The 25,895-nt window shown below is 47.2% G+C and overlaps 11 protein-coding genes across 11 annotated transcripts; 5 read left to right on the top strand and 6 right to left on the bottom strand.

Moving 5' to 3' along the window:
* Nucleotides 1-1,324: 1,324 nt before the first annotated feature.
* F5Y00DRAFT_270135 (glycoside hydrolase family 16 protein) lies at nucleotides 1,325-2,902 on the bottom strand (the record flags this gene model as incomplete). Its single annotated transcript, XM_048012569.1, has 2 exons — nucleotides 1,325-2,386; nucleotides 2,445-2,902. The coding sequence occupies 2 exons, from the start codon at nucleotides 2,900-2,902 to the stop codon at nucleotides 1,450-1,452; spliced, it is 1,395 nt and encodes a 464-aa protein (XP_047864324.1). The 3' UTR covers nucleotides 1,325-1,449.
* A 5,024-nt stretch (nucleotides 2,903-7,926) lies between these two features.
* F5Y00DRAFT_262486 (uncharacterized protein) lies at nucleotides 7,927-9,019 on the bottom strand (the record flags this gene model as incomplete). Its single annotated transcript, XM_048011388.1, has 2 exons — nucleotides 7,927-8,488; nucleotides 8,640-9,019. The coding sequence occupies 2 exons, from the start codon at nucleotides 9,017-9,019 to the stop codon at nucleotides 7,927-7,929; spliced, it is 942 nt and encodes a 313-aa protein (XP_047864323.1).
* Nucleotides 9,020-10,206: 1,187 nt separating this feature from the next.
* F5Y00DRAFT_262485 (uncharacterized protein) lies at nucleotides 10,207-11,236 on the bottom strand (the record flags this gene model as incomplete). Its single annotated transcript, XM_048011387.1, has 2 exons — nucleotides 10,207-10,345; nucleotides 11,031-11,236. The coding sequence occupies 2 exons, from the start codon at nucleotides 11,234-11,236 to the stop codon at nucleotides 10,207-10,209; spliced, it is 345 nt and encodes a 114-aa protein (XP_047864322.1).
* A 797-nt stretch (nucleotides 11,237-12,033) lies between these two features.
* On the bottom strand, nucleotides 12,034-13,060 carry F5Y00DRAFT_262484 (RNA-binding domain-containing protein; the record flags this gene model as incomplete). Its single annotated transcript, XM_048011386.1, has 3 exons — nucleotides 12,034-12,563; nucleotides 12,626-12,731; nucleotides 12,836-13,060. The coding sequence occupies 3 exons, from the start codon at nucleotides 13,058-13,060 to the stop codon at nucleotides 12,034-12,036; spliced, it is 861 nt and encodes a 286-aa protein (XP_047864321.1).
* Nucleotides 13,061-13,955: 895 nt separating this feature from the next.
* Nucleotides 13,956-16,195, bottom strand: F5Y00DRAFT_238258 (MFS general substrate transporter). Its single transcript, XM_048007935.1, has 3 exons — nucleotides 15,440-16,195; nucleotides 14,618-15,357; nucleotides 13,956-14,545 (listed from the first exon to the last, which is right to left on the bottom strand). The coding sequence occupies exons 1-3, from the start codon at nucleotides 15,872-15,874 to the stop codon at nucleotides 14,092-14,094; spliced, it is 1,629 nt and encodes a 542-aa protein (XP_047864320.1). The 5' UTR covers nucleotides 15,875-16,195; the 3' UTR covers nucleotides 13,956-14,091.
* Nucleotides 16,196-16,917: 722 nt separating this feature from the next.
* On the top strand, nucleotides 16,918-18,301 carry F5Y00DRAFT_85200 (glycoside hydrolase family 105 protein). The gene has a single exon (XM_048014246.1). It carries the CDS (start codon nucleotides 17,135-17,137, stop codon nucleotides 18,251-18,253), a length of 1,119 nt encoding a protein of 372 aa, XP_047864319.1. The 5' UTR covers nucleotides 16,918-17,134; the 3' UTR covers nucleotides 18,254-18,301.
* Nucleotides 18,211-19,424, bottom strand: F5Y00DRAFT_238254 (carbohydrate phosphatase). The gene has a single exon (XM_048007934.1). It carries the CDS (start codon nucleotides 19,351-19,353, stop codon nucleotides 18,349-18,351), a length of 1,005 nt encoding a protein of 334 aa, XP_047864318.1. The 5' UTR covers nucleotides 19,354-19,424; the 3' UTR covers nucleotides 18,211-18,348.
* A 539-nt stretch (nucleotides 19,425-19,963) lies between these two features.
* F5Y00DRAFT_85195 (Indoleamine 2,3-dioxygenase-domain-containing protein) lies at nucleotides 19,964-20,582 on the top strand. Its single transcript, XM_048014245.1, has one exon. It carries the CDS (start codon nucleotides 20,124-20,126, stop codon nucleotides 20,457-20,459), a length of 336 nt encoding a protein of 111 aa, XP_047864317.1. The 5' UTR covers nucleotides 19,964-20,123; the 3' UTR covers nucleotides 20,460-20,582.
* F5Y00DRAFT_238253 (Indoleamine 2,3-dioxygenase) lies at nucleotides 19,964-21,753 on the top strand (the record flags this gene model as incomplete). Its single annotated transcript, XM_048007933.1, has 1 exon — nucleotides 19,964-21,753. A coding segment is annotated over exon 1 (767 nt), but the record flags the coding sequence as incomplete, so codon positions are not given.
* Nucleotides 21,754-21,818: 65 nt separating this feature from the next.
* On the top strand, nucleotides 21,819-24,557 carry F5Y00DRAFT_238251 (fungal-specific transcription factor domain-containing protein). Its single transcript, XM_048007932.1, has 7 exons — nucleotides 21,819-21,923; nucleotides 21,987-22,328; nucleotides 22,394-22,614; nucleotides 22,681-22,975; nucleotides 23,023-23,107; nucleotides 23,158-23,739; nucleotides 23,789-24,557. Exons 1-7 carry the CDS (start codon nucleotides 21,860-21,862, stop codon nucleotides 24,336-24,338), a joined length of 2,139 nt encoding a protein of 712 aa, XP_047864315.1. The 5' UTR covers nucleotides 21,819-21,859; the 3' UTR covers nucleotides 24,339-24,557.
* A 139-nt stretch (nucleotides 24,558-24,696) lies between these two features.
* On the top strand, nucleotides 24,697-25,893 carry F5Y00DRAFT_270125 (xylose isomerase-like protein). Its single transcript, XM_048012568.1, has one exon. The coding sequence runs from the start codon at nucleotides 24,752-24,754 to the stop codon at nucleotides 25,769-25,771; it is 1,020 nt and encodes a 339-aa protein (XP_047864314.1). The 5' UTR covers nucleotides 24,697-24,751; the 3' UTR covers nucleotides 25,772-25,893.
* Nucleotides 25,894-25,895: the final 2 nt, after the last annotated feature.

Genomic DNA, 25,895 nt, shown 5'->3' with positions numbered 1-25,895 from the left:
AGTTCTGGCAGATATGACCTGCTCGTACCCTACGGGCATAAGAAGCGCATTTTCCAATGGGGACGCAAAATCAAGCTCTAGCTTCTTCCAAATCGAGACGGCCGGCCGATGTATATGAACTGCTGTGTGATGAGGCACGTTGTCATGATGGTTACGATTTCGGTTGAAAGCGAAAAGGCGCGATGTGATTGGCGCGCAGTCGAGACCCATGCATACTGCAAGTGGTGCTGTCATCATTCTCGTATTCTCGGCGCAGAACTGCATACGGACTTTGCGATAGCTGTCCCTCTAATAGGCGAGCGCACCCAAGTATATCGCCTATCTGTAACCCAGATGCGTAGCGAAGCTGTAAGTTACGGTCCGATTCATGTCGCGTGGGTTGCATCGAAATGCTTGGTAGATAGCCACGGCGTTTAGAACTATTAAGTTTGTGCCATGAAGCTGACTTCTAGAAAGGGAGGTAGTTAGGCCGGACCGTGATAGCTACTTTGGGATTATCTATATGATGCATATACGAAATGAATAATCATTCTGATAGATCATATTAGCTATATACTTTAGATATTGCTTATGTTATTGCTTACGTACCTATGTTTTCTATTGCGCACTTCGAAGCGTATATATCGCTATATCTAGCAAATTTAAATCTTAGAGAGGTTGAATAAGGGTAAGGGTGGCTTTTTATCTCGGTAGCCCGGGTATTTACCATTAAACTATTGATCATCGCTGAAGTTATGGAGCGTTGCACCGCAGCAAGCCACGTCGTCTCCTGTTGGCTACCCATCTACCTTAACCCATATATTCTCCAAAGCTTAACTGCCTGTTTAGAGGTAGGCACCTATCAAATACTTACTTACCTTCTGTACCTGGGTAAGATGTAAATAAGTGTTTTGGAGTCGAAATGAAGTTCTACATGTAGTTAAGGTAATACTTTAACTTCATCCCCTAGCTAACGCCAGTAAGATACGCTTCCGGATTTATCGTTCTCAGCTATATAGGGGAATGGCACTCTGATGACGTTATCTATATTAAAGCGCAGTAGATGTTCTAGGCGCATGTTCGAAAATTGCGGCTGAACCAGCCGAGACTTGAGCACCTAAGACAGTAGCTAAGAAACGTGGTAGCTCAGGGGTTAGTGTCGATCAACTGAACACCCACAACGGTATCTGCCGTAGACAGGGTGGGTTCTTAGAAGCTAAGACGCAGCTTGACACGACTGGGAAAGCATTATCAAGTACCTAGACAAAGCATCTGTAATCGCAAAGCCGCCATGAAGCCTCCTATTAGATTAACCTGATGCATTGTGACATCTATGTACGTACTCGCTATATGAATATTACAACTAATGTATCTGTAAGTCTATCTGTAAGTCCAAGAAATCTCGGGTGCGCTTATCTTTCCAAGCCCTCTCCTACTTAGAAACCTGAAAAACTACGAACATTTACCCAATTACAACTCCTCATTCCCGTCGCACTGTTGCCACATGATAACCTTGCTTACTTCCATCGCCGGGCTGGTCCAGGTCGGCAACCACGAGCTCTGTGCGTTCCAAAAGTCCTTCTTGGTGTTAGGATTATTGTCGATCCACGGCTTACCGCTCTGTGCATCCTCGAACCAACCGTTGGTGCCACCAACGGCAACGTTCAATATCAGGTAGAATTCCTGGTCGAATGGGGTGCTGAAGCGTCCCGTGCGCGACCACGAGTCCACTAGACGTGAGCCGTTGCTGGTGGCCTCGGGGAAACCACCGCGTTTCCAGAGGGGTTCGTCAAAGTTAGTGTAGAGGACCTGCAGGAGACGGGAGTTGACATAGGTGAAGAGGTATTTCTGCGACCACTCGACGCCGAAGGTATTAAAACCGGAAGAGTATGTTGTATGCAAAGCCTTGCGCTTTACGTTAGTCTTCCACCACGCGTCATTGTTGGGGTCTGGCCCCCAGTGCAGAGCCGACGACACGATATCATTGCCGCCTTGACCGTATGTATAGTTGTTCCCTCGGCTCTCCATGATATCGATCTCGCCGCTAGCTGGCCAAGGCCCGTACGTATTATTAACGGGCATCATCCAGATAGCCGGCCAGAGCCAATCTCCCTCGGGAAGTTTGGCGGTAACTTCGACGCGGCCGTATTTGATAGTTGCGCCTTTCCTGGTATGGATACGACCAGATTTAACAGGAGGGACGATGGTTGCATTCCCCACAGTGGTATTAGTCGCAGCTATGCAATCAGATGGCTGCGTGGATGTGCAGGTTCCATCTTCGATGAGGTTGATTAGAGAATCTTTGGTGATTAAGTTTGCATCTTGAAGAGTCGGCTTGATGAAGAGATGACCGCCGTTTACGTAGACATTCTCATCACCTCCGGTAGTCTGTTCGAATTCGCCGTTGCTACGTATAAGCTGTCAGTTTCAACTAAAATATAACAGCAAGATAAGTTTTGCCTTACCCAAAGCCACCGACCTGGACCTCTTTTGTCCATACGTTATCGTTGAAGGTCGCGAAATTATCTTCAAGTACTAAGCAGTAATTATGCTTGGCAACGGATCGTAGCCCATCCCATACCAGAAAAGCAGATATGCCTAAACCCAATATGAACCCCGTGACAGGAAGAATAGTGACCCATTTCTCCCTATGGTCCCTTTTTTTGAGCCAAGGCTTCTCTACTTCTTCTCCCTTCTTGAGCCTTCGCGAGTGAAAATACCGTGGCGCGGCTGCTCGCCTAGTAACACCAGAGCTCTCACTAGATACCGGGCGTGAGGTTGACGACGATGCGAGAGGGTTTGTCGGTTCTTCCCGACGTGAAGGTTGGGAACCTCCTATATCATCTCTCGAGGGACTCCTATCAGTCCTAGGTGTAGGTAATGTTGTCGGGTTAGAAGAACTACCCGCTTGCTGTTGTTCCATCTTACTCCTCGCTGCTTTGAACTATCAAGTGATATCAAATATGGACTTGAGAGCAAAAGAAAACTTAGGTGCAAAATGAGTAAATGGTATAATAGGGAGAGGAGGTAGACTGCGGTCAGAGCCAAATATATTCTGGAATGCTGATAGAAGACTACCTCCTAGTAGGTATTTATGAGCGAACAGAACACGATGTATAGTTACATGATACAACATATATTAACTAGGTTAAGTCAGCTATACATACATACATACATACATATCTACGTGCTGTACCTTATCTCGGACGGTCATTGTGCCTACATGTAAGCAATAGGTAGGTGCTACTACATTACACAGGTTGTTCGTAATAGTTACTTCATATTCCGTATGGGCACGTCTAGAAATGCAGGTGTATCCCCTTCACCGGCTACAACCAATAAAGTTCACTTTCACCCCTTGAAGCTCTGGAAGTGAGTAGAGAAGGGTCTTGCCTATAGAGTGGGGGAGGGAGATGCGTTAGGCGTAAGACGCGAACACCAGCTCAAAAGAGTTACCTGCTAAACATTTACCATCGAGGGGAGCTAAATCCCCGATATTGAAAGTGGCGTTTACCTACTACCGGGATTGTACTGGTGATGGCCCGGTTAATAATAGCGAAGCTAGACTCCAAGAGGGAAGCGGGTATGCTTCTGCATGCATGCATGGGTGCTTGATAGTCGCGGGATGGGATGGGATACGATTAATGAAAGCCCTAAATAATACGGTGGCTGGCTAAGGTTCGAGGGAGGCATGGTTACATTCTAGCTATTGATAGATTAAAGAGTGGACGAAAGAATATTGACGCATGCATCGATGGTACCGCCCAGCTGATAAATTATTGATGGCCAGACTTCTTCTATACGTAGTACCGCACCAACATGCACTTATCCGAGTTCAAGCCATTTACGTCAGGCCAAGCTTCTGACTATAGTAGTACGGTCCCTTATCGCCCATCTTAATCCGTACCGGTGAGGGATCCATGGAAAATAGCTAAGTATTAGATTCATCCAAAATGCGAAGGGACAAATTAAATAGGTACCTTAATTACATAGTATGTCAAGTAGAAGATTCGCAAGGCTGCTAAATTTAGGAAACGGGAACTTATCTAAAGTTATCTAGCAAAAGCAAAAATTAAGGTTAAATCTAGCGTATGCGCATCAAGATCTACTACCTAAGGTTAAGTTACTCGTAACTTTAGGTACGCATTATGTAATAAGGTATGTATAACCTTTTTCAAATGAGCGTCATTAAACCCAGCAATGATATTATAGGTAGTTATCTGCTGTTGTTCTATGAAATATACTCTTATATGCTACCTTCTTGACGAGAAAAGAAAGGGCATTCATACGGTATGCTGTAATAGGAATTAGCCACCATCCCCGTGACCTTACCCTGAATAGTCTTATAGAGGAGTACACATGTGTATGATAACCATCAAAAAATATTATTTTGAATTCGTTTCTCACTTGCTAAGTTTACGCTCCGCTCCGCTACAAAGAACAACGCTTTCCAACCAAATCAATTAAACAATTCACGATTTCAAACAGGGATATATGTGTAAGTAAATCTTCGACATCATGGGAGATGGGGTAATATCGTGAACAACGGGATACGCTATCTTTTTAGTGGAATTGAAACCCATTGCGTACCGTGCTTAGGTACTCTAGCTAGCATAAATTTCAATTATACAGTAACAATATAACATCTAGCTATGATGGCAAATTGGCATTGCCCTGAATAGCAAGGTTAAGTAAGGTCTTAACTTCGTTATGTGTACCTAACCCGCTGTAGGTGCTAGCCAGTTATGTTGGTCTCCACCCATAGGTTCAAGTCTATAGTTGTCACGGCCAGGAGTTACGTAGTTGTCTGGCTCCACCAGACACTTATATGACTCAGTCCCTGAGTCAGGTATCTCAGATGTGTATATATTTAGGTCTTGCAGCAAGCTGCAAGGCTCTTGATGTTCTGGATTCCATCGTCTTCTTTACTGACGTTTTGGTCTCGTGACAATAGTAGTAGAATAGTATAACTAGATCTTAAATTCTTAATACCATTATAATTATATGAAGTTATAATTGGCAGATAATTATTATACTCCATATCGCAAGTGAATACAAAAAACGTGAAATAACTTCGTTATTCCTTAAGAAAGTTTAATCTAAGTTATAGGAACGCGTAGCTATATATACCTAAAGTGACCCATCCCCTAGTTGTGTCGTCTAGAATCCTGGCAGTGCTTCCATTCACAAAAGGTGAGACGTGGATAACTTCTAGAGATGTTTATAGATACTATCGTACATATAAGCAAGCAACGCCCATTCGCCGTTTTCTATATGCCACGCACATAGTTAAATATAATAGGACCTGCCAGTATCACCTCATCGTGATATCTTCTTCGGTTCTTTATAACTCATATATAGGATGCCTACTTGACACGTGTGGCTAGGATCGCAGGATTACATGGTGGTCGCAAATAGAAACAACATTAGTTTAACTAAAAGCTTTGGGTGTATATACAGTGTAGGCCATGCCGCCAAAGTAATCTAGGTAGCTTCAAAGGTTAACGAATAACAACCACGAATCCTATCACGAGGCATACGCCATTACGAATATCGACGCGGATCATCTCCTTACCTCGGCGCTGAAGACAGCCAAAAATAGAAAGCCTCGAAAGTTGATACCAAAAGCCGTGCAGAAATGATATCACCTGATAGGTAGGCGGGAGACGCCTAATGGCATACTAAGCCGAGGAAGCTGGGAGATGGCGTCCACGTAACGGTACGGAGTTAAAGTCGTCGACAGCATCCTCGCTTGGTTCCCGTCAGCGGTGCTAAAATGGGATACCCATCTAGTTCCCTTAATTGTCCACAAGACCTGCCAGGGTAAGTGTTTGAGAGGTGTCCAGCTACCTAGTAGTCGGTTGTAATGTGAGTTATGGGCAGATGGATAGCCATCTGAGTTTAATGAAGGAGCCGGCGCGTGCCCTTCGGATACTTGATTTGAATCTTATTCCTTCAAATGTCCCTTCATTCCGCCCACTTTCTGGCTGCACGTAATGAGAGCCTAGCCGTAGTCGTCGAGTATACTAAGACATAGATAACGCCAGCTGTTCCTGAAACAGCGCTTTTAATTCAGAGAACATCCAACGAGGCGCAGATGGTGTCAGGAGCTTGGCATTATCTTCAACGATGGAATAGATATGATCAGCTATATTTTATCGCCGATAGCTTTTCGGGGACAAGATAGACGCCATTACCGTGGAACGCCAATGGCGGTACCAAGGCTCGATATAGAAACACGAGGTAATCCAACAACTAAGAGGCGCTGATCTTATATACAATGAGGCTGTCTAGTATTAGAATTGTCTGTCTCTGTCTCGTAATATCGTATCGGATGCGGATAGAGATAGCCGGGGTTAAAGCATGATAAGCGTATAGGATTATGGGTATGTGGTGATCGGCGAAGTCAAGCTTTTACACTAGAGGAGGCTGACATGGTAGCATGGGGGCGAGGTGCACGGGTCTGCCTACGGCACTTAGTTGGATCTGGGGCCGGAGATTTATCATGATATTCACGTTGATATCATGTGGAGTTGATCCGATTGATTTAGACGTGGGTATGGTATGTCAAGTTTCCCTCGAGACTGTAAATAGCAAATAGCAAATAGTAATTGAGTAGTACGTAAGAGTTTCATATTAACGACGACTTATAAAGACCCACAATGTTAAGTGACAAGTGGCAGTGAAAGGGAGGCGGAGAGGGGGAGGAGATGATTTACATGACAGCTAAAGTGGGCTAAATGTAGTTGAATATAGACTCGTTCACCTTTTCGGAACGGGTACGGGACCGAAAACCGAGGACACTCTACTACTTATAGTAAAAGCAATCGAACATAGGACAAGAAGGAATGCATTTTGACAAGTCATATTTGAAAGTTGATGTGTAACCTATATGATAGATACGGAAGTCTTATTCAGATCTAGCTATTGCATCTATGTATAACATCTATAAGACGAACGATTGGTTGAGTTTCTTCATCATGGCTAAAAAGATCGACAGCCCCCACGGACCCATACAGAAAAACAAAATGAGACTGGGTAAAACAAGAACGAGTGATGTTGTACATCCCCTGACTTGGATGCCTCTGACCTTATAGCCCTACCTATTGGAAATTTGAACCCCTGGCCATTCTGCATGCGTCCTGCGCGAGCATGTCGTAAGTGGTGATAGAACAAAAAAGAAAAGAGAGAGAGCCTTCATAATTGCCGAAATTCGAGAGGAATACGATCCCATCGTACACCACCAATGACACCGTTTTCCGCTCCCTCCCGTCTTTTGCCAGACCCCACCCGAGAATAGGGGAATACTACTTCCGCGAGGAAGGATGCTGCTCGATCTAGTAAGTCTAGGTATTCTATAACAACCGACCAATGAGACTCCCGTCTAACCGAAAATGAAATCTAAACAACGGGAAGAGTATAAAAATAAATATAAAAAGCAAAAACGTGAAAAAAAGAAAAAGGAAAGAGGGGGGAAATCCGCCACCACGCCAGCTGGATGATGATGACGATGACGAACCCCATGTTAATAAACGAATGTGGATAGATGAAACAGAAATAATACCCATGAAATCTAATAGTAGAGAGAGAAAATGGGGGGGAGGGGGGGTTAAAGGAGAAAGGTATAAAGAAAGATTCCATCGTTGAATCGTAATTCGCAAGGTACCAGCCCTAGGGACACTGCCCTATGCCGTGCAACCTGCGCGTCAGCGTTGCACTGCTGCATGGCTTTAGGTAGGTAATCGCATGCTGTCAAAGAAGCCCTGTCGACTTTTTTTCTTTTTTTTTTCTTTTTTTGCGAGCCGCCTAAGTCCGCAGTCCCTATCCGACGGGTCCGACGTGTAGGAAAGCTTTTGAATTCCGGCCCGCCTCGCCAAGGTGGCGCGTACCTATAAGCTCGAAGTTCGCCAAGTATCCCCGCCGGCTAGGCTGGTGCTGAATGCGTGCTTATACGGCCGTTATTATTGATGGCGTCGGCTGGGAGTATATGCCCGAAACTGCAGGTGAGCTGTGAGTGGTGACAGCCAGATCATCGAAGGTCCTTCCAGACTCCCCTATACCTGACAAGTTGGAAGGGTTTAGGAGGTGCCTGACAATTCCGGCACTGGCGCGTAGTGCTTGAATTAGAGTCTCTGGCTCGTTCTCTCTGCAGGAATCGAGATGAGACATGTGGGGTCTTGATACACTCTTTGGGACATATATGAGAGTATGCAGTCTCGTTTCATCCCGATCTGGATCATCGGTAAGCTTATCTTCGTATTTTGCTTCCCGCATGTTCAAGCCTTTCCCTTCGTAGGGGTCGTATGATGGGGTATCTGCTGTGTATAAGATATTGAGCTTGAGGGCCAGATATTCATAGAATAGCTGTCTCGATAGAATCGTATCGAGACCGCCGGTTCCGAGAGCGTAATTCTTTTTGGCCATTACTGCATGATCTACGCTCTTTGCGGACCTGCGTGGACTAGGTGGCGGCGTAGGCACGTTAGGCGGGGGGTTGATCGGTCCTGGTCTAATACGGTATACACGGTTAGCTATGATTCACTCAGTTCGATAACTCCTGGTGAGAGAGAGCAGACGTTCCGCAGAGGTGCGTTACTGCTACAGCCATGTTTCAAAGTGACCACACTCCGGAGGGTTAAAAAAGGATCATTAATACTGACCTAGGGCCCGGAGTAGGTGGGCGAGGGGGGTGGGGAAATGAAACCGGCTCGCGTGCGGCGAACCAGACATTCATAACCCGAACGGCAAGGATAGAGATATTCTCTGCCACGAGTTTCTGTAGCCACTCCTTCTCCACTGAAGAATGTGGACTGGGTGGCGGTGTCGGTACCGGTGGACGGGGAGGGATTGGGGGTGGCCGAGGCGGCCCTGGAGTTGGGGGACGCGGCGGATCTGGGAATGATATCTTCCCGGGGACTTCCATAGAGTACGCTGCCGAGTTGAATCTGGCGTGGTAGAGTATCCCCTTGTCGTTATCCTTTGGTGATAGGACCGATATTGGCCCTGGGCTAGGGGGAACTATCACAGTAAGCTGTGGCATCTTTGAATATTCTCCGCGTGAGTTTTGTAAATTAGTCACGTTTGATGCGTCTGAGTCTTAGAGCTGAAGTCGCCGTGATGGTGATGAGAGAGTTGTACTCGAATGTGCTTCCAGGTGGCCATTTTATAGTTTTCTCCTGACTTACAGCAAGCGTATTTTCTGGTAGAGGAGGAATAGGGGCACGGCAAAAGGAAGCAAAGGATGTAGGTTAGGTGACGGGTCGGGACGTACCGCAACGGATTTCTCATGATCCCACTGCTCAGCAACAGTACCGAAAGAAGCTCTCGTGAACAGTCCTGTGAGCATAAAATAGGCTACCCTGTCTGCCATACTAAGGAGCAGACCACCATGTTGTCATTTGTGGTCTTCTCCACCATAAGCTTCATACACCCAAGGACTCAATTTGCGACGTAGAGTCAGTCCTGTGCCTTTATTATTTGCGGCTCGCAACTAGGCCTCTCTTAGACGATCTCTCTAAGTCTCAAGAAGAACCAAGTCTTCATAGCATACTCTAGAGGGCGAGCCTGGTACAAAGCGTGCATATATTTCGTAACTTGCGGAATAGCGACTCCGTGGACACGCCGCGATCTTCGCCATGTCCCCTCGCAGTATATTTCTTGAGGAGTTAGGCATACTTGGTCTTGGTTGGCGCAGATCCGGCTATATTCGAAAGTTGTATACGAATTAGGCGTCCCGTGGCCAAGCAAGTCAGCTCAAGCTCACAATCGCAAGACGGGATATTAGGTATAGTGTCACCTAATTTGAACACGTAGGTAGTACGAATAGACTTGGTAGTCTTTTGGCTATACGTAATGCACTCGGCGTTGGGCGGACAATGGGAATATCAAGCTCTGCGGCGGAGGCCTCAGCCGCAAACGATTCCAATAAGGCTATCAATCTAACTTCTATGTAACCACCAAAACGAGAACGAACGAAAATAAGCGACCTAAGAGGATCATATATGGTAACACCGGCAGTCGACGATGCGGCTCATGGTAGCCTAGGAAGGGTCTCCTTTGGTGATTGGACGCCCTATAGCCTTCGAGCCTCATATAACCGAGAAAAGGTGCGCGAGTTGGTGGCATCTTGGTTACACCATCACGCGAAATGACCCAGAGATGAGTGAGAAATACAATGGCTACCGTAGCCGCGCCGTCCACCCGCCGGCCGATCACACCCCGATTGGCCTACTGAAGCCATTCGTCATTTAAGACTACCGTCTTTGGCTGGTCCCCGTGACCCGATTCCACGGTCGACACACGGTTGGGTTCCGAAGCCACGACCATGGCGATGAGACGGACCCATTCGTTGGTACGGTTCGATAGGCTATATTATATCATATGTCAGACCCCGTCTCTTATTGGTATAGACGCCGAAGCTCGCAAAATGATAGAGGGGGCCGGACGGGTTGCCTCTCGGGATATAACTTACGCATGCATTATTCCGCGCTGAAGCACGACATCACCTGGCTTGCACTGGGTTTCGACGAGCTTGCCGTACGTACCACGCCCGTTGACCACATCAAATGAGTCAGGGGGAGTAATGAGGCTTAAAGTCCCACTCAACACGACAAGATAATCCGTAGATGTCGTACGGTGCACCGCGCCCTCTGTATTGGGGGCAATGTCTAGGTAGTACATATTAAGACCACCCGGAACTAGAAGAAACGCGTCAGGTCAGCAGTTGCTATTTGTGGGAATTGTCAGAAGTGGAGTTTGGAGTTTGACTCCGAAGACCTATCATAGAACCTATCATAGATGATGACAGCTTCTAGACATGCCGGAATAGGCAGCTTCCGCTTAAAACTGGGAGAGTGGGATAAGAGGGATAAAGGGGGGAGGGAATACATACGCACGATTCCGAGTCCCGGCACAGGGTCTAATTCCAAATCACCACTTGATCGTTCGTCAGCTCAGTCTGTTCTGTTGCCTGTGATGCCGCGAGCCCTCGCAGGATGGGATCGAGAGGACCGCATCGTTATAAGGAAAGGGAAATATAGAGCGAGACCCACTGTCCGTCATTGCTAGTTGGCAGTTTCGTGCTAGATGCCACTCTAGCCCTTCTTAACCCGCCTCCCATAATAGGTTCCACTTCGAGTTTATCAACGCGAACTTCTACTGCGGGTTCCGAGTGCGGCTTCGAGGAGTTGGTCTCTCGAAGAGGGAGGTTGGAAGCAGTAATGCGATTGGGGGCGGATAGCTGGATTGGCGAAGACATTGTGTAAATTCTTTTTTAATAGAACTGAGGTTGAAAATAAATTGTATAAGTTGGATCGAATCGTGTTTGATTTAAGAGTTTTGGTGTCCGAGATGTATACCTTAGGTTGGTTTCGTAGAGTTGCTTAACTTAGCCAGGCTCAGACACTCAATTGACAGAATAGAGATGGCACTTTATATACCTAACACTCCCAAAGCACGGAATGCATGTTGGTTAGCTGAATCAATTAGCTTCAGTTTGAGGAATAACATAGATGACAAATATAGAAAATTAATCAGCAACGAATGGTTCTGTATAGCTTACCGATCAAACCAACAACCAACATAGAGGGGATCCGCAAAAAAGAGCCAGGTTCAGAGCCAGATTCGAATCCACGAAGGAGCGCTAAACGCCGAAACCAACGTAGAAAAGTGAAATGTGATGATAAATCACTATAAATTAATACTAGTATCAACAATTAGAGAAACAAGCTATCGGGAAAACCTCTCGACGACGCAGCTGGGGGATTGTTGGGACGATCTGGTTATTATTAAGAACGTGCTACTAGACGAGTTATATTAGGTATGTAACGTGCAATGGTATCATGGCCGTGAATGTTATAAGACGCGATAGCCTAGAAGGACCATAAGCAGCCGACGTAAGGAAGCTTGATGGAAAATGAACAAATGTACTGCTACCAAATTCAAATTCGTAATCTCAACCTCATGAAGAATTCCTTGTCATGATCCGGTATTCCTTATTTCCTGCCAAACGCCCATCCGCATGCAAAGAGAAAAAAAAAAGATTAGTTCTTTGGATTAGCGGTATCCCCTACCACGACTGCGCGAACGACTGCGGCCTCGGAAGCTATCATAGCTAGGACTACGTCGTCGATCATTATCGTAGTCATTGTAGCTCTCTCTCTTTCCGCCCCGTCTTCTCGGAGGAGACCGAGACCTAGATGCGTAAGAACCCGAAGGACTACGGTTACGGCGCGTAGGCGGAGATCGGGATCTCGAGTATGATCGCGGTCGGTAAGTGTCAAAGTTATCACGACCGGAACGACCAAAGCGTGGCGGCGAGCGTGGTGGTCTTCCTCCGCCGAATCCAGCCCCTCTTCCGCCTCCAGCTCTAGCAGAGCCTCTAGGACCGGGCGCCGGGAGTCGAGGGTCGATGTTTGCGCCGCGGCTTGCAGTCGGGGGAGAAGGCGAGAATTTGCGTCGGGGTAGAACAATAGAAACATTGATAACCGCTCCATCGAGGACAGCTTCATGCATGTGAGCAATAGCCGCTTCGGCATCGGCCTCGTGGACGTAGAGGATGTACGCTGTACCACGATTGGTATTGTCTATAAAAGGTTTAGCCATACAAGCTCGCTACAAGAAAGGTGATGCGCACGAATCCACTCACACTGTCGGTTCATAGGCATATCTAGGTCTCTGATAGGGCCGTACTGGCCAAAGATCTCGTGCAAGTGATCCTCATTGATAGTTTTTGTCAGTTTTTCGACGACGATCTAAATTCAAGATTATAATTAGTATGATATTTCGGGGTAAGGATTGGTATAAATCATGCGATGATGGGGATATAGCAAGATATATTTAGAGCAAACCGACTGACCTTAGTACTGCCCCTAAGCGGACTCTCACTTCTACCCCGGTCATCACGATCACGACTTGGGCTTCTGCTCTCGCTGCGGAGCCTGCCGTTGCGACGGGGAGCAGGGGATGGCGATTTAGTAGGGGAACGACGTCGTCGAACTGGCGAAGGCGATCGAGAATAACGCGACTTGGGGGTCGGGGAACGCGACTCGTAACGATCTCGCGAAGGAGATCGAGAATCCATGTTGAAGGATTATATTCGATGTAGACGGAGGAATTAGTAGCCAACTAGAACCAATTGAGTATCTTAGGATAAATGGCAAAAGGATCAATCAGTAGAGGGTTGTAAGGCTAGAAGGCTGCGAAGACGGGAGCTATCGAAATTGAGAGTTGAAGCTTCAACAAAAGTTGCTAAGGCTGGAAAATCCCAAAATCGGTAAAGGTGGGTGTGGGTTACATTAGCGCACTCTATTATGTACTTGGGTACCTATGTACGGTATCACCTACGTTGGGGAAGGTAGGTACGCCCTCGTTCAAAGGTACGTATAAAGGTACCTAACATAACATATGTTGCACATGGATGGAATGCATCATGAAAAAGGCAGTAGCATCTATCTCATATGTATTGTACCTCATATAGGCAGGTACCTAACCCAGATATTGCACCTACGGTTCCTGCCTGAGGCGTTACTCCAGGTGTCCAATCTTAGGTAAAATTTAGCACCTAAGATAACGTCAGCTAACTAGCGGCGTTGCCCGTCCGCGCAACCGCGGACGGGGGAGAAGGGGGGGATTATGCGCAAAACTGACGCCACAGCTAAAGTCTGGCATCTGATTGGCTAGCCACACCTCAGCGCACGTCCGATGAATTTTTTGTAGAATCAATTGAATTGCTTCACTTTTGGGTAAAATATTTAATAATTGGTATCGTTGGATAGAGCTCGTTTTGCATGACCTTTCTATACCATTTGCACCTCGTGCAGACGTTATGCGATAGAATGGCAAAGGGAAAAGTCGCAAACTGCGGGGCGATTCTAAGCATCTGATTCGTTGAAAAAATTGTGGCAGTACTAATAAAATATATAAGACTTGATACCTTAAGTGCCTAATTTATTATATGCGGCATACATTAGATACCACCTAAGGTAATACATCATGTTTTTAGGTACTCGATAGATTCAAAACGTCATTAGATATGTATTTACAATATTCACCCTCCTTACCATATCGAACTAAGATGACCCCCCTTTTCTTAAACACCAGACATGCAATACTCTAATATTCGTATCTAAAATTGGGGTTCTCCCTATCCGTCAGGTCTTCAAAAGCGTGAGCCATCCTCTCGTCATGAGCCTCGCTAACACCAGCCGCAGCTAGTTCATCCCGCTTCTTGTTCTGCCTTGACAGATAGAAGCGGAAGAACAGGAGGATAATAACAAGAAGAGCATAGCAAGCAAGATGAGTTGCAAACGCTGTATGGTACTTGGGTGCTTCGCGTGAAAGGAACACTTGAGGGCCGATAGCATTACCTGCCGACCAGAAGATGAAATTCATAGCTACTACAACAGTCTTCTTGGTCTGGCCTCCGACATTACGAGACATCAGGGAGAGACCCAAGGTTTGCGCTGCCCAGAAAGACAGAGTGATGTAGTAGGATATGAGCAGTCCCACGTGCTGCGCGAAGGTCTCGTTAGGTACGGTCATAAGCAAAACGGTACCCACGAATGATCTAGATGAGTCGTGTTAGTCGTGGTCACATCCTTAGATAGGTACTAAATGAAACAGGGATCATGATGCTTACGGAATAACGAAGCCCAGCATAGTCAAGATATTCTGGTTGAACTTCTTCACCAGCCAAACCGACCCTAGGAGCACCATAATAATATAAAAACCAAGAACCATGGCCAGAAGCTGCGTCTGAAGGTTGCTAAATCCTAGACTCCCAGAGATAATCAAATTCGCAAAGGCGCCGAGGCCGCTAGTTGGTAGAGTTGTGGTGAACTGAATTCCGGCGTAGCACCACGTCTGGGGGTCAGTCAACGCGTCCCAGACCTGTTCCTTTTTGAAAGTTCGGTTCTGTAGCCCGGTCTGATTATCTCGAACTCTTTCAACCATTAGATGCTTATCCTCTTCACTAAAGCACTTGGCACGCATCGGGGAATCAGGCATCCACCAAAGGACGAAAACGCCGAAGATGACGGAGATGATACCGTAAGCCATGAACAGCCACTGCCACGATCTGAGGGGGCCGTCCGTGATCAAAGTGAAGCAGTAGGCGAGGAGTCCGCCGACAATCTGCTGCGCACCGTTCATCATATACCAGTAGGTAACCCTCGAGGCTTGTTCTTCGCGTCTATACCACATGGCGGAGAGGATCACAAAAGCAGGCTGGCAAGCCGACTCGAACAGCCCCAGGAGCGTGCGGACGACTACCAACCCGACGAAATTTTCGCATGCAGCATGGCAAGCCAAAACGGCACCCCACGCAATGATAGAAAAACCAAGGTACTTGGCGACGGGAACTCGGGCGATGATATAATTCTACAATAGTTTTGCTGTCAGTATATCTCTCTGGCTCCTGCAACTAATTCAGAGGGTTGAGGATAACAATAGCGGGCCTTACCTGCGGGTACTCAACGACGAGGATGGTTATGTAGATACACGTAGTCAACCAAGAAAAGTCCTGGCTAACTTTTCCCTCGGGGGTAAGCATACCGGTGTCTTTCGGCAGGCCCATGATCGAAGAAAAGGATAGTGTGCCTTTGTCGATAGCCTGGAGGAAATATGTCGTGATCATTACGACCAAGATTCTCTTGTCGATCATTTTCCGCAGTCTGATGTTCTCCTCGGGTGTTATTTTAATACGGATAGCCGATGAATATTTGGCGACTTCCTTGTCGACTTTGTCGTAGTCTGCATGAACTCCCTTACCCTCGATGTCTTCGGGCGCCGACTGTGCTTGCTCTACCTCCGCCATCGAATATCTCTTCGAGGCATCGTCATGGTGAGACGATATGGGTCGGACCATCTCAGGGTCGGGAACCTCCGTAGACGACATCCTTATCCGGTGCGTTCGGAGCGATGTTCTCCGCAGTTGTGATGTTTAGTGAGTCTCGACGACTGTAGAGATGCACCACACGGAAAGGTCTACCTATAGAGATAAAAAAAAAGGGAGATGAGGGCAAGAGTTTGAGTTAAGAGAGTGATGGCATTTTTATGCATTCACGTCTCGTATTATTAACACCCCGACACTATCGAGCAAATATGCAAAAGACTGCCTTGTATTGGTGCCGTGACATCGCAAGCGAGTCACGCAACAAGGGGTTGATGGCCGACCATCCTCTGGACCAAGAACCACCTCGTCGGATTTGCACTAAGGACGGGGGGCATAATGCAGGCATATCACTTCCAACGAATCATCTCAGAAATCATTACTTGACTATATTCAGCGAGGTAATAGCGCCTGGTTTAGTGCTAGGCTATCAAAAATAGGATCTAGACAGTCTGGGGCTCCCCAGGAATCAGCTGGGGCAAGTTTCCCCAAAATCCGGGGGATGGGGATAAAGCCCCAGAGACAACAAATTCTGGAGTCCTTCCGAACCCTTGACTGACTCAAAGCAAATAACCCTGCCGTTCTGAACGGAGCTCCAACTTTTTCGGGAGAGATGAGCTTACGACCGCCGGGGGTCTTCCCCTCAGCAAGCTAGCTTCGGTGCCAGCTAGACCGAAACCATTGCGACGTCCAAAAGGATCGGAATCAAATTCCCCATTGAAGATCAGCTGCTGCAGCGTACTCCAAGGACCGTGCTCCTTCGGTTTAGAAGATCCCCGTGCTGTTCTTCGTCTGTTACGTCTTATGAACAGTACTATACATAGTAACGGTAGGATGGTGCAATTCCCATCACGTAGTAATGAGATCTTTAGTAATAAGACCTTGAATGATTTAGAGATTAGCATGAAATGGTGTGGGTATTACGACGAAGTAATATCCCGACAGCTGGAGACGCTCAGGGCGCTACGACACAATGTGGAGTACACCATAAGATGCACCATTCGTGACTCCTCGTGAAAAGACTCCTCGTATTTCCTCCTTGTCTTGTTCTTAAAGGACGTTAGGCATTATCAAGTATTAGATTGAAGTAGACTATTTACTTCCCTTTTCGCTATACGATATCAGACAAGGGATCAAGCAAGAAAATTAAGACAGTCCTTGTCTATTACTTCGGATATATCCATCGACGTGGTTAGATACCCCCCTCCTTGATCATTCTCTCGGGTCGCGGACATCTTGGGAGCTAAGAAATTTGCCTTACCCAAGATGCCGGCGGAAATCCACGGGATCAAGTCCAGCGATGTTCACGCTAAGATTCAACTCCTCATCGACGGGCTGGTGAACATCAAGGACCAGACAGGAGAATTCTTGTTGACGTTAGAAGATGGTCGCGTAATCGACACGAAAGGATGGAACGACTGGGAATGGACTCATGGTATTGGCCTCAATGGAATTTGGGCTTACTACTCGCTTACCGGAGATGAGAAATATCTCAAGATTATCGAAGATTGGTTTGCCAACCGGTTCGCAGCCGGGGGAACCACTAAGAACATTAACACCATGGCTGTATTTCTAACACTGGCCTACGTATATGAGAAGACGGGAAACCAGACCTATCTCCCCTGGCTAGACAGCTGGGGAGAATGGGCATACCATGACCTGGAGAGAACCAAGTATGGCGGCATGCAGCACATTACATATTTGGAGGTGAACGATCAGCAGCTATGGGATGATACACTCATGATGACCGTCATGCCCCTAGCCAAGATTGGAAAGCTACTTAACAGGCCTCATTATGTCGACGAAGCGAAGAGGCAATTTCTTATCCACGTAAAGTACCTATTCGACACCAAGTCCGGGCTATTCTTCCACGGCTGGACGTTCCACGACGGTGGCCACAATTTCGCGAACGCCTTATGGGCTAGGGGAAACGCATGGCTGACGATTGTGATCCCCGAATTCTTGGAATTACTAGACCTACCCGCCAACGACCCGATCCGAAACCACCTTCTAGATACGCTCAACGCGCAATGCGAATCCCTCAAGCCGCTGCAGACGTCGTCGGGCTTGTGGCGCACGCTTCTCGATCAACCGGAAGAAGAAGGCTCTTACGTCGAATCGAGCGCGACGGCGGGATTCGCCTTTGGAATCCTCAAAGCGCAGAGAAAGAAGTATATCGGGAAGGAGTACGAAGCCGTGGCACTTAAGGCTATACGGGCGGTGCTGGATAACGTTGATGCCGATGGAGAGCTCCTGAACACGTCTTTTGGTACGGGTATGGGTCACACGTTGCAGCATTACAAAGATATTCCAATTACGAGCATGCCGTATGGGCAGGCGATGGCTATCATGGCTCTAGTTGAGTTTCTAAGAGTATTTATCTAAATCTAAATCGCAGATTCTATCAGACCCCCTAATGTGTAACCAACGTGGTTAGTCCGCCCAGCTTGCTTTCTGAATTCTTCAACAATGGCCATTAGTTAGTCGAGGAGAATCTTCTTCGCGAATTCTACCTCCTCGGCCGTCCCGCAGATTAGTCCGGCAGTTTCGTTCAGGTCCCCTAGAGGTCTTTCTAGTATGTTCGTCCCGTCAGCCGGGTCGATCGCGGTCCCGCCAGCACACTCGATTATCAGCGCGAGAGGGAACAGTTCATATAGACGTCGCAATTTAGCCTTGCTAGTCGAAGTCACGGGCGATATATAAATTCCGTGGCCCTTGACGAGCGCGTGGACTACGTCCGGAACAAGCCCGCCGCTATACCGCAGCGTGTATTTGTTCTGGATATAGTGCGTGATAAGACGCGCATACTTCTCGTCATCCGCCGCTGCGCGGAGATTTGCGGGGGCGAAGTAACGGGTTTTATAAGGCGACTCTGATAGTCGAACGGCTGACTGGATGACTTCGACTTCACCATCACGGACTCCGTTTTCGCCGATTCCCAGTTCGAGACATGCTGGTTCGGAGCCCGGGACGCGCAGGGCAATAATAACTGTAGTACGAGGTCCGTAGACGCCGAGCACAGAGGCCACCAATTTGCTTGCGGGTGGTTGGCCGAGTGCTGTCTTCCCTTGCCACACACCAATGATTGTACCGACAGTCCAATTTGGTGCTATTATAGAGCTGCCATCCAGAGGGTCAAACGCAACCGTATAGTTCTCCTCGGGTATATCGCCGGCCTCGGCTTCTTCCTGGATTTGAACTACTTGGCGTTCGACCGGGTCCTCCTCGCTGCTGGCGGTCACGACAAAAGGACTGCGCGAAATGGCGTCTCGGATGCTGTTCTCAGCTAATACGTCCACATTCAATTGATCATCGCCAAAAGCATTCGCGCTGCCCGCCTGGGAGACATAATGTGACGTCCTGAGCGATTTGGCAATGTCTGAGATGCTGTTGATCAAGGTCGGCAGTACCGAGTCGATTAATCCCTTGTACGCCTGCGAGGGGACAGCAGAACGCAGCTGATGCGTTAAATCGGAGCCGGTCATGTCTCTTCTACAATTGAAAGGGTCCCAGGGTCCCAAAAATCTAGACTGTCTATTCTCTGTCTATTCTAAAGTGAGTATTATTAAAGCCTCGTTCTTTTGACTGGACTCTAAGGGGATTTTTAGCCCTCAAAGTAGAGTCAATATGCAATTAACGGGTCACTAGTTTGAAGCTGATCCCGGCCATTATCGCGTCGCTTGAGATTGGAGTTGAAAAACAAGTCATTTGGGACGACTTTACTACAGACGAGTCTTCGAGACTTCAAATCGTGTTATAGCCCAAAGTCTAACCTAGTATGTGTTTACTTTGAATATAGTTATAGGTACCTAACCTTTAGAGACTACCAGGGGTAATTACTTCGACAGCGTAGTCTAAAATATACCTACCTAATCAGCATATTTCGTCTGCAACGGTTAGAGCATAGAAGGCAAATGATCTTACAAAAAGTAGATAAGCATGAGACATCTATCCTATTAGCTTGGCTCCAACCGAGAAAGTAAATAAGACTTCAACCGATGATATCCACGGGGTGAAGAACGGAAACTCTTCGTGTTATCGAAGACACTTCCGTGATCCGGTATCCGAGATCCGACGTATTGGCACATCCGAACCCCTTTCCCTACTTTACCTTTAAATACGTGATCAGTGTCACGACGTGGAACCAAACAGCATGGAAATAACTTCGCTACTTCGCAAGGAACTCTCAACTATTATATTACTTTCACTCGGATAAATACCCATAGTTCAAGTTTCAAGAGTTTAACCCTTTATAATGCCAGGTCGTACCCAACCTTTACCGGATTGTGACGAGAGATCTTCGGATCGTTATGACCTACTTCATAAGTATTCCGTCTCGAGAAACGGATTCCTCCCAGAACGAGAACCCCCAAGCCGTCTACCACACCATTATTATGCCCCGTGGGAGTCTATACTGGATGATCTCCCATCACTGCTAAACAGCAAGTCGATCCGAAAGGCTGTAGAGTCCATAGGGGTACTTTCGACGAGCAAACTACACACGGAAGAAGAATGGCGGCGAGCTTACGTGGTATTATCATTCTTAGCGCATGGGTACATCTGGGGCGGCGAGAAGGCATCAGAGGTATAACCAATCTTAATAGACCTATTACACATGTGGCTAATAAGCAGTTAGGTACTTCCTCCAGCGCTATCAGTACCATTTCTTCAAGTTTCGGAGCACCTTCGCCTTCCGCCGGTTGCGACATACGCTGCTGTTAACCTATGGAACTTTACTTGTAGTGGACCCGACTTTCGAGATCTTGACAAGCTAAAAGCCTTGCATACATTCAGCGGCACAGAAGACGAGTCGTGGTTCTACTCGGTATCAGTGGCAATGGAAGCGGAAGGCGCCTATATCATTCCGACCATGCTCCAAGCACTCGAGGCGACCCAACATCGAGATTACTCGACAATAATCAGGGCATTAGACCAGCTAAAGATATGCATCGGGAGACTTGGTAGACTACTCGATCGGATGGATGAGAAATGCGACCCGATGGTCTTTTACCACCAGATTCGACCGTATCTAGCTGGAAGTAAAAATATGGCTGCTTCAGGCCTCCCCAATGGCGTCTTATACGAAGACGGGAACGGAGTGCTTAGTTGGAAGCACTTGAGAGGTGGGAGCAATGGACAGAGCTCGCTTATTCAATTCCTCGACATTGTCCTTGGAGTCGAACATACGTCGAGGACGAACGAAGCCGTAACAAGTTTCCACGAAGAGACCCGCTCTTATATGCCAGCACCGCACAGAGCATTTTTAGAAGACGTCTCGCGAATGGGCAGTATAAAGGAGCTCGCGAGCAAGCAAGGTGGCTCGGACAAACACGAACAGATGCAGCGATCTTATCAAGCTGCTACCCAAGCTCTTGGAGACTTTCGCAATAAGCATATGCAAATCGTGACGCGATACATTATTATACCGTCGAGAAAACAGATGCAAGGTCGGGTGGTGAATCTAGCTACGGCATCATCGCGATCAAAGGAGGGCTCAGAAAGGCAGTTGACTGGGACTGGGGGAACGGCATTAATACCCTTTCTAAAACAGACGCGTGATGAAACGTATCTGGCGGGAATTATAACGCCAAAGACATCTAGTAAATAGGGGTAGAATTAGGTATCTACCCATGTACCTAGGTATTGTACCTAATTGTGTTCGTAGAATAAAGATAAACCGTACCAAAATTTGGGATGAAGTGGTGAAGTGAAGTATGGAAGCTCGGATATCGTAGGCGACTTATTGTAAAAGTGGGAAGAAGAAAGATGCACAGGGGCATCGTACAATACGTAATCCCGTAAGATCGGGTCCCCCCTTTTTTGTTTTCTCCGCTTTCCGAAGTTCCGACATCCGGTTCCAACAAGGTCAAGTCCGATCCAATATGGATGTCTTAATTCCAAGTCTCTATCTAATCTACTATGTAATAATACAAAATACAATTATATACCCCTTTCACTTTCGATGTTGACGCATATGTAAATAAAGCGGCAATGTCTTCTCCGATGGTTCGCATACGGATCGCTAATGCTTGCGATACGTGTAAACAGCGTAAAGGTAAGATATAAATGTAACTCTACATATAGGAGGTAATTAACCACTTCGTATCTACATATATAGTCAAATGCGACGGAAACTTACCTTGTAGTTATTGTAAGCGTCGGCAGGTAGATTCGACGTGCCGGTTTTCCCCTACGCCTCGTCGCCGACCGAGGAGACCGCGTTTGCCATCTCCAGAGACATCCGTAACCCAATCATCCGTTCCGTCGGTAGGGCCGGATGTATCTACCGATGCTCCCGTTCCTTCCGCCGAACCCACTTGCATTCATACCGCTCATACAACTCATACAACTCATATTCGCACATCGGATGATATCACCCTTCGCAGCGACGCCTCCGCCGAGGAAGAAGCCGATGTACCCCGCGAAGCCCGTTTATTGCGCGACGCTCATGGAAAATTAAGTACGCATACAGTTTCAAGTTCGTTCTCGGAAAGACTTATAAATAAACTAATTAGGTCAACTCAGCTTTCGTCGGAGACTGCGCGCCGCTCTCACTTTTCCAGACTGTTCGCCAGATTGTGACATCTCGGGTAGATCCGAATGCCTTTACTCCGCAAACAGGACAGACGGGTCGGGTTTCAATGTTGGAAAATTCTTCCTCCTACTTGTCATTTTCGGCTATCAGCAAGGAACCACATGTGGACTCTGCCACTGTCGGACAGCTAGTGTCATCGTTTATATCAGTGGTAACTTTGTTGGATTATTTATCAGGTATTTATTTGGTGTAAATCATTGTCTAACCCCTATTGCAGACCTCCGGACTAGTTAATCTCTTTGAGAATGAAAACCTCGCGAGTAATATATCGGCATGGATTGCTAAAGAAGGAGAATCCGCCAACGTAACATCCGCAGTCAATTACTTAGTTTTGGCCATCGGTTCACAGTCTAGCAATGAAGAATCCGCTACCGGGGCTTTTCAATACGCGAAGACCCTAGCCCTCTCATGTCTCGGTGGTGATCTAGGAATCGAGACAGTTCAAGCTTTCGCCCTTATAACCATATACATGCTTCGAGCATGTCAGATCAACGGGGCTTATCTTTTCTTCGGTAAGTTACACAGCGGAATACTGAACCATCGTAGCTAAGCGTTAAAGGCATTGCTGCGCGGGCGGCATACTCGATTGGCCTGCATAGAACGGAAGTAAATACTCGATTCGGGTCCGATACGCATACTCAAAGGTACGGTCCCTATGGCAATGGATTACTGCTACTGTTACTAACAGTAATAGAGACCGCCTTTGGAAGAGCTTGAGAGTTCTAGACTTATTTCTGAGCATATCTATGGGTAGGCCGCCGTCCATGTCGGACGTAGATTGCACGGTGCCTTGTCGAAGTTTTAACGCCAACGGCCAAGAGCAGTACGACCTTTTGAATGCATCGGTGCAGATACTCTCCATTACAGAAGAAATCGTACTCCGAGTATATTCTAGGAGAAAAATATCTTTCCAACTTACTGAGGGAATATCCCGTCAACTACGAGATTGGTCAAGTAGGTGGCTCCCTCGCCTCAAACAAACTGTTGCAGAATCACCTCGAGAGGATGAAGCGAAGATGATCGGCGCGTGTCAAGTCATGTCTTCTTATTATTATGCCGTCATGCTAGTAGCGAGGCCTTTCCTCATGTACGAGTTGTATAAGCGCTTACCTGATCCGGACATCCCTACTGCGACCAATCTGTCCAATGGCGGTAGTGATAACTCAGGGAGAACGAGGCTTGCAAATGCATGTATTGACGCAGCAAGTTTGATGGCTGAGTCAATAGCGGACTTGGTAAATCGGCAGATCTTAGATGGACGCATGCCATTGATAGTGTAAGGTAATCACACTCAATTCCTTCATCCCATACTAACACGCTAGAAGCTCATGGCTCTTTGCTTCATCCTTAGTACTTGGTGTTGGCCTCCTTGGGGGATTTGGAAGAATACTCGAAAAGTACGCTCGGATGTCTATAAGTGGGCTGGAATATTTTGCAAGGAGCGATGCGCATGCTCTGCAATACTCGCTTATTGCCAAGTCTTTACTATCCAGCGCTCTAAAGCACCTCCAAAAGCAAGACATTGACGAGCGTCTTCGAATCACAGAGAGCTCGTCTAAGCTATTTGGACTGGTGCCAAAAGAGCGATTGCCCCAGGAGGATACCCTCCCTACCGATACTGGCCAGCTCGGGGTTCTTCCATTAGACATGGAATCAGCCAATGCGCCTCAAGATTTGCTAACGCACGAGCTATTCGCTTCACCCTTCCACGACATCGATCCGGCCCTTCTATCATTAGGCTGTTCGCTTGATTCCACGGCCGGTGCTTTTCTAGGTAGGGACCAGCAGGATCGGATTGATCACGTTTTCGGCGCCCTCAACCTGTTCCCCCTATTGGACGGAAATGGCCATATAGATCTTGTGCATAACCTTTAAACGTTCCTCCTCGTGGGCGTTTACTTTGGGATTATCGAGATGCTTAACCCAGAGTAATATATAGAGTTGCGTATAAGAATTAAGATGCGTCAGGTAGCTGGTATAAGCTAGCTATTATTCGCTTCCTGTGCATCGATGAAAGAAAGCTGTTAGAATAGAAAGAATATACGTAGGTATAGAATATGCATAGTACGGAATATTTACATAAAGGTTACGTAGGTTATGTGCTCTGCATACGTGCTGTGCTCTACATTCGTTGACGTCATCAGAAATACGATTCAAGAGTATATACAAGAGTAGGTCTATACACAAATCCTCTTCTTACTATTTCAACTTGACAACTTAACAACTAAATTTATTATTATAAAACTAGATATAACAATATAGCTAACTAAAATCAAATTTATCGCAAAATGCCTCTAGATTACCAAGGTACAAAAGTTCCAACATCTTATGCTACTTGCAGTATCGGACATAAGGAATCACACACGCTTCCCTTGAAGCTCAAGGCAATAGCCGATGCCGGATTTGATGCTATCGAACTGTCTATGCCAGATATCCTGGCTTATGGTAAGATGCTCTACAGCCAGGAACTAGACCCTAAAGATTACGACGCACTAGTCGAGATCGGAAAGGCGATCAAAACGCAGGCGGATGAGCATAACCTCAAGATTCTGATGCTGCAGCCATTCGCCAACTTCGAAGGCTGGCCGAAGGATAGCGACGCAAGGAAGGACGCGTTTGAGCGTGCAGAAGGTTGGATGCGTATCATGGAAGCTGTGGGCACGGACATGCTACAAGTAGGATCATCCGACGCGCCCGGGATATCGTCGTCCATCGACGACTTAGCTGGCGACTTGGCCGAGCTGGCGGATATGTGCGCCGCCAGAGGGCAGCGCATCGCGTACGAGAACTGGTGCTGGGCTACGCACGCTCCGAGCTGGAGAGACGTATGGCGTATCGTCGAGAAGGCCGACCGGCCGAATCTCGGTCTATGTCTGGATACCTTCCAGAGCGGTGGCGGCGAGTGGGCAGACCCGACTACGAAGTCTGGATTGGTTGAGGGTATCTCGCGGGAGGATCTCGAAGCTAAATGGAAGCAGAGCCTGGCCGAACTAAGCAAAACAGTCCCGCCCGAGAAAATCTACCTCTTGCAGATTTCGGACGCCTATAAGATGGAACCCCCCATAGAAGCGAAGGCCGACAAGAAGGGGTTACGACCGAGGGGCCAATGGAGCCACGATTACCGGCCGTTACCTTACGACGGGGGCTATCTTCCCGTTGAAGACTTTCTCAAGGCTGTGCTTGGGACTGGGTTTAGGGGCTGGTTGTCTATCGAAGTGTTTGATGGCAAGGCACCGGAGAAGTGCTCCGATATGCTTGAATTTAGCGAGAAGGCCATGTCTTCACTTTCGAGACTATTAGAGGCATAGACGCGGTTGAAATGGAGATATTGCGTAATATGTTGGACCAGCTGTTCTAGTTCCCTGTCTAATCTAGAACACTACGACGCCACACAACGTCATCAACTGCGTCGTCAATTAGGTAGATATGCAC

Source organism: Daldinia vernicosa, assembly GCF_022497035.1.
Source record: "Daldinia vernicosa strain CBS 139.73 unplaced genomic scaffold F5Y00scaffold_26, whole genome shotgun sequence".
Taxonomy (NCBI): domain Eukaryota; kingdom Fungi; phylum Ascomycota; class Sordariomycetes; order Xylariales; family Hypoxylaceae; genus Daldinia; species Daldinia vernicosa.
This window is presented reverse-complemented; position numbering and strand designations above follow the sequence as displayed.

Excerpts from the sequence above, each read along its gene's own strand:
- F5Y00DRAFT_238254 (XM_048007934.1), bottom strand. The coding sequence starts at position 19,353 with ATGACCGGCTCCGATTTAACGCATCAGCTGCGTTCTGCTGTCCCCTCG.
- F5Y00DRAFT_270125 (XM_048012568.1), top strand. The coding sequence starts at position 24,752 with ATGCCTCTAGATTACCAAGGTACAAAAGTTCCAACATCTTATGCTACT.
- F5Y00DRAFT_238258 (XM_048007935.1), bottom strand. The coding sequence starts at position 15,874 with ATGTCGTCTACGGAGGTTCCCGACCCTGAGATGGTCCGACCCATATCG. Across the intron at positions 15,358-15,439 it reads TCGTCGTTGAGTACCCGCAG|AATTATATCATCGCCCGAGT; the intron begins GTAAGGCCCGCT and ends AAACTATTGTAG. Across the intron at positions 14,546-14,617 it reads ATGCTGGGCTTCGTTATTCC|ATCATTCGTGGGTACCGTTT; the intron begins GTAAGCATCATG and ends CGACTCATCTAG.
- F5Y00DRAFT_85195 (XM_048014245.1), top strand. The coding sequence starts at position 20,124 with ATGCCAGGTCGTACCCAACCTTTACCGGATTGTGACGAGAGATCTTCG.
- F5Y00DRAFT_238251 (XM_048007932.1), top strand. The coding sequence starts at position 21,860 with ATGTCTTCTCCGATGGTTCGCATACGGATCGCTAATGCTTGCGATACG. Across the intron at positions 21,924-21,986 it reads TACGTGTAAACAGCGTAAAG|TCAAATGCGACGGAAACTTA; the intron begins GTAAGATATAAA and ends CTACATATATAG. Across the intron at positions 23,108-23,157 it reads TCCGATACGCATACTCAAAG|AGACCGCCTTTGGAAGAGCT; the intron begins GTACGGTCCCTA and ends TAACAGTAATAG.
- F5Y00DRAFT_85200 (XM_048014246.1), top strand. The coding sequence starts at position 17,135 with ATGCCGGCGGAAATCCACGGGATCAAGTCCAGCGATGTTCACGCTAAG.